The following is a 12,524-nucleotide window of genomic DNA, read 5'->3' on the forward strand; positions in this document are numbered from 1 at the left end:
CTGCTTAGGGTCTGAACTAGCAGAAGGTTTTGACTCAGATCAGTTTATAGAAGGCGAGTAAATGAGCAACTTTACTCGCGTTTATTGTAAAGCAGTTTTTCATCCTCAACATCACCTTCCCCCCACGTGCACCTTGTAGGCATTGTGTGCTGCTGCTTAAATTAGCCTCTTTTTTCTACTTCAGAGCAGATTCCCTTTACCTGTGCTGTAAGACCCTCATTCCTTTCTCTCTCTTGTAAATCAGACAGCCATTTCACTTTACTGTGTCCTGCCTTGTTCCTCTGTCACCCTGGCAAGCTGAAAACTTTTCGGATTACTTAGTTATAAGCAACTGCATAAAAGGTTTTTCAAGCTGTGCAGTGAGGGCTCTAGTTACACATGAACTTCTGACCTTAATTTTTAAGCGTTCTCAATCCCTATGTGCACTTTCTTTCCCATGATGCTCTTGTTCAAGTCACTGAGCTCCTTTATATTCTTGGAGGTGTGTATTTCTCTTCGTATTTTACCTAGACTGTGGGGTGGGGTAGGACGGGGAGGGTAAGAAGTACTGTCTCATAATCTTCAGGTTCAGGATGTAGGATCCATTCAGAGGAGACTCATTCGGCATCTAAGGTAATGATAAAAATGGGAGGATTTAAGACAAGTTAATTATTTGTGCCTCATCCCCCTGCCAAAAAACGTACATCTCGTGGCGTTACTGAGATGAGCAATACAAAATAGACCAAGACTTGCTGTTTGTAACAGAGAATCCACAGTTCGTGGCTGTGGGACCGTGGTACCCATAACGGAACAATGGGGCGATGGTGGCAGTGTAACATAAGATGATGCTTTTATAAGCTAGAGCTTTACTGAAGATGTATTTTCCATTTGGGTAGTGAAAGGCATTTGCTGCCTTATAGTGGAACTCTAAAGCCAACACTTATGTATGATATATACATACGTACGCATAGGAAAAGTTGTGTTTAATAAGATATTTTGTTATAAAGCAAAGTTTTATGAAGATATGGTTGTTTAATATTAGAAGCCTATTTCTCCCGTTGACCTCCTGTTTAAGTACATTATCCGTCAGTCGGATTGTTAGAGGTAAGCGACTGATGCAGACACAGAGAAATATCTGATCTAATTCTATAGAGCGGTATTTGCCTATGTGGGTATATTTATGGCATTGTAACTGGTATTAATGAGATGCTGTAATTATTGACCAACTTTTTCAGCACAATTAAATGTCTCGGTTTCAGAGAAGGAAATAAACAAGGTCAATTAAAGAATTTAATGGGATTTTAAAGAAGAACCAAATATGTGCTTGTAAGTTTGTTTGCCTGCAAAAAGTTATGCTTATTTGCACACAGAATGATGGTGTCACCGTGCTGGCTCTGAACTATATGTAAATAATGGTTTTATTTACGGCGGACCTGGTGGGAAATTGAAAATGGAAAAGGAGAACACCTTCTGGCATACAAGGTTGACACGCACTGCATAGCCACTGGAGATTTGACGTGAACATCTAAACCGGATCCCCTGGTCTGTCCAGGTCCGCAAAAGTCACAGTACAAATGTTGTAGTTTTGTGCCGCTTCGTGAGGGGAAGGTTATTTCTGGCCAGTGTCGTAAAGCCGTTCACCTTCTGTGCAGCCAGCAGAGCACGTGTTGGGCGAAAACCAAAAATACCGGTTGGCTTCCGAGGAGAAAAAGGCATGCCCCAAACACAGAGCGGTTCACACGTCCAGATGCTTGACCTTTGACAGTAGGTGGAGTGATGTGCCACAAACGTGGCAGGATGTTCCAAATCGAATCGCTTTTCGTGTGTTACAGCTTTTGGAAAAGGGTCGTGAATCTGTGCCATGTTACCACGTCATATGGGACTGTGTCTTGGGGAGAGGGGTCTGAACAAGATAGCTTTTTTTTGCAGAACGTGGGTTGTGAGAATTTGGGAGGGCTCTGAGACGGCAGAAGTTTGAGTTAAATCTATTCAATGTCATAAGGGTCTGTGTCCTCGCTTGGTCTACATACCCGCTTTAGCAAAAGGTCCCTAGTTCTGTCATGTTCTTTAAAGAAGAGAAAATACAGACTTGCAAGCTTCTCTAGCTTTTGTGTCCTTTTATCCCGAGCACTACTTTTGTTGAGAACCGTTTTGTTGTTCATGCTAGTTCATGCATAAAAGTCTGCCACAGGCAGTTTATGCAGTGGAAAAAGCACCTGCTTCACAAGAAATTAGGTGACAGCTATATACCAAAGTATCACACGGCTCTCTGTATGGAGATCAGATGCTGTGCCGTTGTGTTTTTGGATGTGTTCCTATTGAATATCTATGTTTTGACCAGATGTTACAACTGGATCGCTTAACCAGCTATGTTATGAATATGTATAGCGTGGCGACTGTCGGTCCTCTGCTCCCTTGGTGTGTTTGGTAACTACTTTTACTGGGAGTTGCATACATACTGGTGGTAGATGATACAACGTAGTCTACGGTGGCTTGGGACACCTCAAAGGAACCGTGCTTAATCATGCTCCTTGCCTCTGGGGAGGGGGTCTTGTTTTGCCCTTGCCTCCTCTGGTCTGTAATCCTAAAAATGCGACGCGTTGGCTCTGCCTCTGTCAGTTGCTATTTTTGCTTGTAAATGAGATTCTTTAGGTTCTGTTCGTGTACAGATTTGAAAATGCAAACGATCTGCTGAAAGCAGCCCAGAGGCTAAAATATGTATTCCTGGCAGCTGTGCCACCCTCATTTGATTGTGGCGCTTTGCGTAGGCATTAGAGGAGACGTCTTCCCCAGAGCAACGGTAGAAGGGGCTTTCGCCATCTCAGGCCTTTGTCTCTGTGATTGCTTTTCTGCAGTTACTGGAAACTTCAAATATGATTTAAACATGAAGTTCTATTCTTGCACTCTATTAATTATACATCCATATGTAATTTTAAAGAAAAAGGAAAAGCTGTTAAGTCCATCTCTCTTTTTATTCTGGTTTCTCTCATGGGGAATATACTTCCCACAATTTGCCTTTGGTTTGCTTGCAGACTTAGCAGTGGAATTCAGGCCAATTTAGGTAATCGGTTTGGATCAGTTCAATAAACTTATTTAAATTTTTGCACAAAAAAAAGTTTCTGGACTTTTGTGAGCACTTTCCTTGTTTCTTCAAGCAAAACTTTTCCCTCCTCCTCACCCGCACGTTTATGCACACCTTTGGCAGAGTTAAACCTGCCAAGAATTGTTTTTGTTCTCCTAACAAAGAGAGATGTCAGCCAGTTGTCATGTCAGTTGTCTGCCCTACAAGCTAAGGCTCAGTCACCTTACTTGTGAGCAATCCCGCTTGTTGAAAGCGACGCTGAGCGCTTTGGAAATAGTAACAAAGCATTTTGTCTCCAAACCATGTCATTTTGCTTTACATGGTAAGGTCCTAATGCTTGAATGTCTGTTCCTCTTCTGAACTGTGTCTTTCAGTGGAGGTGATAAATGTCCGCTTCCAGGCCAGGAGCGAAGCACGAGCTCTGTCTCCGTTCCTTGCTGCCTGTGCGCAGTAGTGGGACTAGCCTCACGGTTGCCATGAGCTTTCACCCTCCTGGAAAGACTCAGTAAGCTTCCAGCTCAGTTGCTTATGGGGAGGGCGGTATGGCCCACCAAAGCATTTAGTTGTGGGTTTAGCAGCTAGGAGGGGAGACTCAGGAAAGCAAAGGCTACTTTACTGGTTTCCTGACAGCACTTCATGATGCAGAGAGCATGCCTGGGGCTTCCTATGGAGCAAGGTAAGGTACCTGCTGTAGGAAAGCAGCCAGCTGGGAGCAGTCGGGGCGGGGGGGGGTGTTACCGTGCCAGCCTGCACTGGACTACCAGGGAGAGGCTGGAGGAAGGAGGAGGTGCCCTCCCAGCAGGAACACGGCTGCTGGGGAAAGCCCTTTTGCATCTTCCTTGGGCTAAGCTGAGCCCCTGAGATGGGAATTCAGCAAAACTAATCCCGCCTGTGGTTGCTCTGCCTTTTGCCTGCCTGGCCGAGGACAAGCAGCCGGACCCCCACCTTATCTCGTCTCTTAATGCTTGTTTTTTCTCAAAGTCTGACACAGGAAGGAAGTGGGCTGCTAAAGCAATGGTGGTTTGTTGGGCTCCGATGCACTACTCAGCACTGCGTGAAAGGAGCATCCCCTGCCAAAAGAAAATAGCATAGAAAACAAAGTCTTCCCCAAGGGGACAGTGAAGCCTAATCAAACTGATCAAAGAAATTGGTGTACACTTGCCTAGGACAAAAAGGACCTGAATGTTAAACTACCAAAGTAGCAGAAGGAAACCTGTTTTCACAGGTTTTCTCTCTCACACAAAGCAATCTGAGAAGAATCAATTTATTTTCTTTCTGCTGGTAACTTTTAAAATTTGTATGGGAGCGAAAAGGAAGAGTTACGGTGTGTGGAGTGGCAGGTAGCGCTCCTGGATATATTCTTCCCCTGCTTTACTAGCCAGTATTTTAAAATCCTGCTGCCCTCCTAAATTAACTGTTGGTTTAGAAAAGAAAAAAACCAATAAAGCTTCCTGGGGCATGGCCATGTTTGGAGGATAAAGGCAAAGCAAACTTTGGCATCTGCCGTGGAAGCAGTATACTGTTCTGTGCCATGCTATGCTAAAAGACACTGTTGGAGATAAAGTAAGACACCTTGGAGTCCTGCTCCTTTATGGTGAGGGTCCTTTTAATTTTGTATGCCGTTAAACATGGAAAAAAGCTGAACTCAAGCTGCTCAACATCTTCAGAGCAGTCTGGCTCGTCAGGATTTTAGAGGTTCCCCCCGCCATTTATTTTCCTGTCCCCTCTTTTTTTCTGTCAAAGGACAGGACGCAGGTCATGGATGTATATGGGAGAAAAGAAGGAATACGTAACTCCTAGCAGTGAAAATAGTTAATAAAAGGCCCCCATAAAAATGTCAAGAGAAAATCATTATTTTTCTAAGTTTGTACCACATGTCTTTGTGCATGAAAACATGACAATTTTCCCACCAATCAACGCTGAAGCTGGAGCACCACCTATTTAGATTGAACCTTAATGGAGGTCTCAAAAGCCAGTTTTACTACTGGGGTTGATTCCATCCTTCACGCTTCAATCACTTCTCTGTCTCTCTCGTTCTCTCTCATATGACATTGATGTGAACTGAATTAAAGCCATAGAGGTCTCGTAGGGTACAGATCTGGCTCTGGTGAAGAGCTTTGGTTTCTGTAATACAGTTTAGCGCTTGCATCCTGCAGCTGTTTCGGCAGATACTAACTTCAGGACTAGCGGTGGTCCCACACTAAGTCAGCGAGGGCGTGTGAGAGCCTGGAATTAAGCACAGGTGGAAATATGTGCAAAGCGAGTTGCCAGCAACTTAGGTCCCAAGAAAAATAAGCACCCCTGTTGTTTCTTCAGCTCAGATTGTCACGTGCCATGTGCACGGAGGGCCAGGATGTCCTTGCTCAGTCCTGCAAACATGTAATTGCATGCTCACGTCACTACTTGTAGTTGCATTAATTTTAGCATAGGACGAGAGGTGGGCATGAGAAAAAAACAGACATGCCAGGAACTCGCAAGTGGGCTGCAGCAAGTGGCTCAGCAAACGGAGCGCTGAGCATCAGAGCTTCTATGTGCTGCCTTCAATTAAGTGTGAGCAGCGCTGTTTTCATGTGGTTAAGCTGCAGCTCGGACAGCCTGCACCCGTTCAAACGTATGGCTTGTTGGCCATAAGTCCTCACTCAGGTGCAGCCTCAGCCTTTGGTTTTGTCCCCTGAGGTAGCTGTGGACCTCACATACGCTCCAGGTGTTGGCCGCTGCTATGAGAGGTGGAGGCAAGGGGTGACGGAGTTCGTGTTTTCCCCTGGTGTAAACTGCAGGTTGTACGTGTGAAAACAGAGCCTAATATTCACAGTAGTCTCTGCTTAAAGTTCCTTTCGAGCTTGATTAAAAATGCAAGGCGGTCCTCTGAGAGGGTGGGAACAGGAATAGGAGTAAAAGCTTCTCCAGAAGATGTGGAGAGAATGTGCTTTACGGAAAAAGTTTTTTTTCTTGTACCTGTAGAAGCAGAACTAACTTGATTTACAGAAACGAAAACAAGGTTTTGATGGAAAATTAAGTTCATTGAAATTTCGTGGCACTAACTTTGTACTGCGCTTTAAGCCTAGCACTGTTTAATGCTAATTCTGTAACACTATATTGATGCCTTTTTTTTTTTTTTTTTTGCTTACACAAAGGAGGAAGGGGCTCAATTCTTCCGAGGGTTTTTTTTTTTTTCCCTTTCAGTGAAAAGTGATTCTGAGCAGAACAGCCACAAACCCAGCTCTGACTAGCTGACATTTTCATCTAAATCTACTTGAAGGGTGAGCTTTTTGGGAAGAAAGAAGCCTCTCTACCTCTCCAGGCCAGAATCTCATCTTTAGATTAAATTGCTGATTATCAATAGAGGCAAAAATTGTGATTGCAGCTCAACACTACTGCAGCCCTAAAGCAACCCTGAAGAAAACGGACTTTTCGATTGCAAGAGCAAGGGGAGTGAGACATCGGTTTAGTCATCAGCAATAATTGGCGAAAGAGCACCGAAATGCATTCTCCATTGACATAATTTTTCCCCCTCTTCTACCAAGACTGGTTTAAAATTTCCGATTTAATTTCTTCTCTAGTCTACAAAACAGGTTGGTAAATTTTTTCTCCCCCATACTGGCAAAAATGTGCTTTTGAAAGTGGTACGCTAAGTAGTGTGTTCACTATTTTCTGTCGTGTTTCCCAAGCGATGCCTTTCTTGGTCTTGTTCTCGGACCGCCGTATTCTTCTCTAGTCATTGTATGCCTGTTCTCTGCTAATGAAGCTACAGGGACTGAGATTTTATGACCTATATAAAATTCTATCGGCTTTTCAAGATAAAGAATGTGGTAAAGCTCTTCCACGGTGAAACGAATTTTTCTCACCCTAGAGCAAGTTAGCTGAAAGCAGATTTTTGCCAGCCTGATGGCAACTGGCGCATGGTGAAGCACTGAAACACTGTGGAACTTGCCTTCCACCGTGTTTTGCACTTTCCAAGCTCCCATTAATCGGACTCAAGTGTAAGTGATGCAGGAGAGATGACGTAACGTTTCTCGCTGTAGGACTATGTTATATGTGTTAAGTAGTTGGATCTGTTGCTGTTCCTAGACTATAGAAATAGATCCACAGAGAGAGACAGTATGAAGAGATGCAGTGTTTTGTAGCAGTTGTGTCCACACAATTGAAATTCATGTGATGCCTAAAGATTATTTGATACGGAGGTAGAAATGGAAACGAAGGCTATACATAACATGCAGTTATAATTCGTGTCTGAAGCTGATCCTGCAATTTTCATTCATATGCATGCGCATGGGGAGGACGTGATAGCTTTCTATTAGCTCTGCATGAGCCCTGCCTATGTGTAATGAACGGGAGTGATGGGAGAGGAATTCATAGCAGGTATTTTAACAATATTTCCTATCTGATTAATAATGAGTAACAAATTGTATCAGGCGCAAAAGGAATTCAGATGGGTGCAGGTTTTCTTCTTCGTGTGCCCAGTCTCATTTTTGCTTCTCTGTCATTAACTTCTGTACAGCGAGGAAATTGCCCAGCTGTGTAAATGTTTGTGCACCTTTCACGCTAGTCACAAACGTTAAGTGATCGTTGTGTTACCAGCCACTGCGAAGGATTAGTTAAAGAAACATTTGAGGCCTCTTAATGATGAAAGTACACTGCAGCTTAGAATCGGCTTCATTTTTGGAACAAGGTGAAGCTATTTGTCTGGAAGTCGGGCAGAAGTACCCTCATGCTAGGCAGATCAGGCAGGAATTGTTTTTGAACTGTTAGGAGAATTGGAAACCTACTGAGAGACTGGGCTATTTACAAATTCCAGTCTCTGTGTGAAATTAGACCCTCGTCTGTTATGGTAAGGGCTTGCTTTGACAATGCCTGCAGGGCAACGTGCTTTTATCACCAGAGAGCTCTCATTACGCCACTTAATGAAGGAGGCATTTTAGGCCTGCTTCGCGGGTGAGGGATCTCCATCCCCAAAATGTCCACCCATTAGGAGCAAGCAGGCAACTTCAGGAAGTGATTGCACTAGATGTCACCTGGGGTTTGCTGGAGGATGTACTTTCCCATTGATGTGATGTGTGTCTGGGTTTCTCTCTTTCCTTTAGGATGGACAACCGATTGCTGCTTAGAACCTGGGTGGCCCTTTCAGTCCTAATCGCACGGCACGAAGGTTGGTATCTCTGACTTAGGGCGCTGCGATACTGACACTCTTCCTCTATTATGGGAAAGCGCTCACTTCGGAGCAAGAGTGTGCCCAGGGAGCACACAAGTACAAAGGGTCTGAAAAAATACACTCATCCCCTTGCTTAGGAGCAAGTACAACACTGAGCTGAATTCAGATTTTCCTTTGGGGCTGGAGGGTCCACGGGCTTTAAGGGTGATTACAAAACACGAAGATTTGTGTGCCTTCATGGGTAAGCACAGGTGCCAGTCTGGAAGAGTGATAGACTGTGTTGCAGGAGATGGACGTCAGCCTGTACAAATGGTCCTCACTTCATTAGAAGCAATGAAGTGACAACAGCTTACGTTAAATGCGGACCTGGCACACTGCTTTCCATAGGAAGCCGAAAAAGCTGACGGGACACAGAGACCACACAAGTTGTTGAGCTTTGTGAGCATTTCATGTATGTATATTGCTGTATGGGCACACAATGGTGCATGCAAGAGGTTGTGATGGTCTTGCCAGTTGCTATGAAATAGGACTTTGACAAATTTCAAGTCTTTGAACCACCAACCGGGCAGACAAACCTATGTCAAGTTAAGGGTAAATTGGGTGAGAGGCAGCAAAATGTCACAGCCCCCAGGGTCTTCTGTAATTGAGTTGTTCTTCGAGCTCCTGCCTAGGAAACGTTGGCAGCATTGACTGTAGAGTTGTCCGACACCAGGTCGGGATGTGCCCCTCTGGACTGCAACCTAGACGGGGATGTGTCTTGGGGAGATGGCCCACGGTGGCCACGTTTCTCTCAGTGCATTTTGTTTGTGAGGATGAAGTTACCTAACTGGGCTGGACGATGCCCTGAGGAATCTGATCGGACTGTGCAGTCAGCCCCGCTTGGAGCAGGAGGGGAGGCCAGGTCGCCTCTGGAGACCCTTCCAAGCTCCATTTTTCTATGATGTTGAAAAGCACAGGAACATCTCCCTAGTCTCATGGGGTAATCTTTGTTAGGTTTTACTCCAGAGGGAGGCATATTGAGTTGATACAGACTGGAAAAGCACCTTTAGTTTAGTAACGCAGTGTATTTCCACTGTGTGGTTGATACTAGATATGCGGCTGACTCGAGGACCTCTAGCCAGGGAGCTTAGAGCTTGGGAGATGGGAAATCTTTAAGCATTTTCCCTGGTCAGTTCATTTAAAAGCTGTGACTCTCTCTCCTCTCTTGTAAAATGAGGATGGCAGTCCACCCATGAGAAATGCCATCAATGGTAAAAATCATTGTTGGTGGGGGCTGGCGAGGTGCTCGGGCAGATGAAGCAATGCATGCAAAGTTATAGCAGTATCACACTAGTAACGGTTAAGAAGCTAACACTGAGAAGTTTTTGCTGAACTTTACATCTAAAAAAGAGGTTAAATCTATGTCTCGTAGCTATGCCTCAGCCTGTAATAATCTGTCAGTTGCATAACAGCTGTGAAATGACTTGTTTTACTACCTGGCAGCAAGGAGCGTTGCCACGGTCCTTGAGAGCCTCCTGTGAAAGCAGGCTGGCAGCTCGGCGCCACCACACACCGCCGAACTTTACGTCTGGCAGGGAACTCAGGCCACACGCCTGTATCTTGGGGTTTCCAAACCCACGTAGGGTTTAGGCCAGATTTCCCTTTTTTCCCTTCTCCCCAAGGAAAGTCTGACCAGTCGAACATGCTGCAAAGGGTCAGCTCACTACCGTCCCTATTACAAGGCAGTTTCTAGCAGGGGGGAGGCTTAAACCTTACCAGAACAGAACACCTTCCCCTTCAGGGAATAGTAAGACACCCATGTGCGTCTTTAAAAGCTGGACTCGGAGCAAGTTCTCTGTAGCTAGAGGCCTCTGCAAACCGCTGGTTAGGACCCAGAAAATAAAAGCATGTCCTGAATTGAGCTAAACAGAGCCCGGATTGTTCCGAGTCCAGTCGCTCACGTCACCTTCTATTGAATATCGTGAGGACAGTACGTTTCTTTTCTACATCAAAGAGGAGAGGAGGGGGAGGAAAACCAAACTAAGCCCCCGCTTCCTCTGTGAGGAGTCACGCGGATAGGAAACCAAAAAAATGGGGAACTGAACGATAGCAGAGATCCGTCAGGAGCCAGCATGGGAAAGGGCATCCGCCCTAGGGACATGTCTGTATGCCTGTGAGCAGAGCTGATTGGAAAACAGATTTTAGTCTTGTAGAAAATGACAGGTTTGTATTGAAACATGTCAAAACCTTCTAAAATATTTTTAGGAGAGGCAAGTACGTGCACCAACAGTACCTCTTAGCAGGAAACCTAACTTTGTCAGGAAACTTTGGAACGTTCATGACACCTTAAGCTTTAACCCAGCAATGGGAGTCCTCGGGGGACTGAGCGGGGTGGGCTCGGCTGCTGCTGGGGAGAGCGCTCCAGGGCGGCCAACGGCTTGAGGGAGCGCGGCTCTGAGCACAGGAGGAGGCAGTGACCCTTCCCCAGACCCCTGAGCACCTCTTGGTCTGTCCTGGCACCTTCAGTGAATCCCCAGGGTACAGCAGAGCTGTTCTCCCTGCTGTACAGATTGAAAGGTGGAGATCAAAGCTTCGGCACAGGCAATCCCAGGGGCTGGGTCGTGCTCCCTCTGAAGTCAGGACTGGTCCTGGCATTGTCATTAAGGGCTCTGTCCTCTCCTTTCAGCTCACACCATGGCGAGTCTGTATCCGTTCTGGCAGAATGACACGAAAACGCCCAAAGTTGATGATGGAAGCTCTCCTGAGATTAAGCTCTCTGTCCCGTTCATCTTTTTTGGAGCCCCGTACAGAACCATTTATGTAAGTGGAGAAGTAGCTTTGCTGCAGACTTTCCTTTTATTCTTTTTTCCTGCCATTAGCAGCCGCATTTTAAACACGCTCTCCCCATCGTCAAGAATTGGAAGATTTATTAGTACCTACCTGACAAGTTCTTAGATTTCATGAACTGATAGGTTTTATGATTAAGAAAGTCAAAGGTATATTTAATGGGCTAATGTTCATGGGGAAGGAATATAAAAGGCAATAAATTGTCTTTGTAGGTGATTAAATGGTGCAGCAAAGCTAAGGCCTTGACACAAGGAGCATTATTCCTGTTACATGACAAGAAACAAGAACACGCAGAGACCCGCAAGGAAAAAAAAAAAAGGCAATGATTTGGACCTTCATAATGATTTGGACCTTCATTTGGGTGCCCAAGAAAATTATGGACTGCTGCCGTTTTCAAACGAGATCGCAGCAAAAGCCTGGCGAGGGGAAAGCCATGCCTTCCAGGCTATACTAAAAGAGGATTAATGAGAGCGCATAAAAACAGTACATTAGACATTGGCCTAAGTCAGCATGACCATAATCCCGATCCAAAGTTTGTCCACGTTTTGTGGGAGCTAATCTCTGTGTGTATAACCAGTCAAAGTGAAAAGCAGGCCATAAACCTGTGAGCCCAGCTATCAGAAGAGAGGTAAAGATACCTTTGCTTCCCGAACCCAGCCTGCCTGGCCGCACTGGCCTCCAGCGGTAGGATGAAGCTGAATCTCTGCCAAGGTGGCCAGGCCTTCTTGCAGGCTGTCATTATTATAAGGCAGTTTCTGTCAGGAGTCACTCACCCTGCATATTCTGCCAAACTGGCAACCCTCTGCCGGCTGCTAAGATTTGGTCAAATGCAAGCTACTCTCTTTCTGCAGGTCAACAACAATGGTGTGATCTCCTTCAACGTGCTAGTGAGCCAGTTCACCCCGGAAGCCTTCCCCCTCTCGGACGGCCGAGCCTTCCTTGCTCCGTTTTGGGCAGATGTGCACAACGGGATCCGAGGAGAGATCTACTACAGGGAGAGCACAGACCCCGAGCTGCTGAAGAGAGCCTCCAAAGACATCCGCAAGTACTTCAAAGACATGTCCTCTTTCTCCGCCATCTGGATCTTCACCGCCACCTGGGAGGAAGTCACTTTCTACGGAGGGAGCAGCACGACTCCAGTAAGGGCAAATGGTTATGCTTCTTGGCTGATCGTGTTTGATGTTTGAGTCTATGGCTGTAAATGTATTTAGTAAAGGAAGAACTGGCAAACGAACAGGAGGCTAATGAGTCAGGAGCTAGAAACATGAGGTTTGCTTCCTGACTCTGGCAAAGGTTTTGCGTGGAAATCTGAGCGAGTCATTTCACCTTCCTACTCTTCAGTTGCCCTTCCAGCAGATGAGCATACCAGTCCTCTCCCATGGTAGACCCTAAGATCCTTGCCATAGGCTGCAAGAGCTCCAGGATAAGCATCCTTTCTTAGGTGTTTGTATGTTGCACGCCATAACAAGGCTCCTGTATTGGGTAGGA

The 12,524-nt window shown here is 45.6% G+C and overlaps 1 protein-coding gene across 1 annotated transcript in view; it reads left to right on the forward strand.

The window, feature by feature from the left end:
- Nucleotides 1-3,079: 3,079 nt before the first annotated feature.
- The window catches only part of TECTA (tectorin alpha), a 36,002-nt gene continuing 26,557 nt past the window's right edge, over nucleotides 3,080-12,524 (forward strand). The window contains exons 1-3 of the mRNA XM_068916496.1: nucleotides 3,080-8,207; nucleotides 10,876-11,009; nucleotides 11,888-12,175. Of these exons, the coding sequence (XP_068772597.1) occupies nucleotides 8,144-8,207; nucleotides 10,876-11,009; nucleotides 11,888-12,175 (486 nt within the window). The 5' untranslated portion in view covers nucleotides 3,080-8,143. The remainder of the gene's footprint in view (nucleotides 8,208-10,875; nucleotides 11,010-11,887; nucleotides 12,176-12,524) is intronic.

The sequence above is a fragment of the Struthio camelus genome, chromosome 22, assembly GCF_040807025.1.
Source record: "Struthio camelus isolate bStrCam1 chromosome 22, bStrCam1.hap1, whole genome shotgun sequence".
In the NCBI taxonomy this organism is placed as follows: Eukaryota; Metazoa; Chordata; class Aves; order Struthioniformes; family Struthionidae; genus Struthio; species Struthio camelus.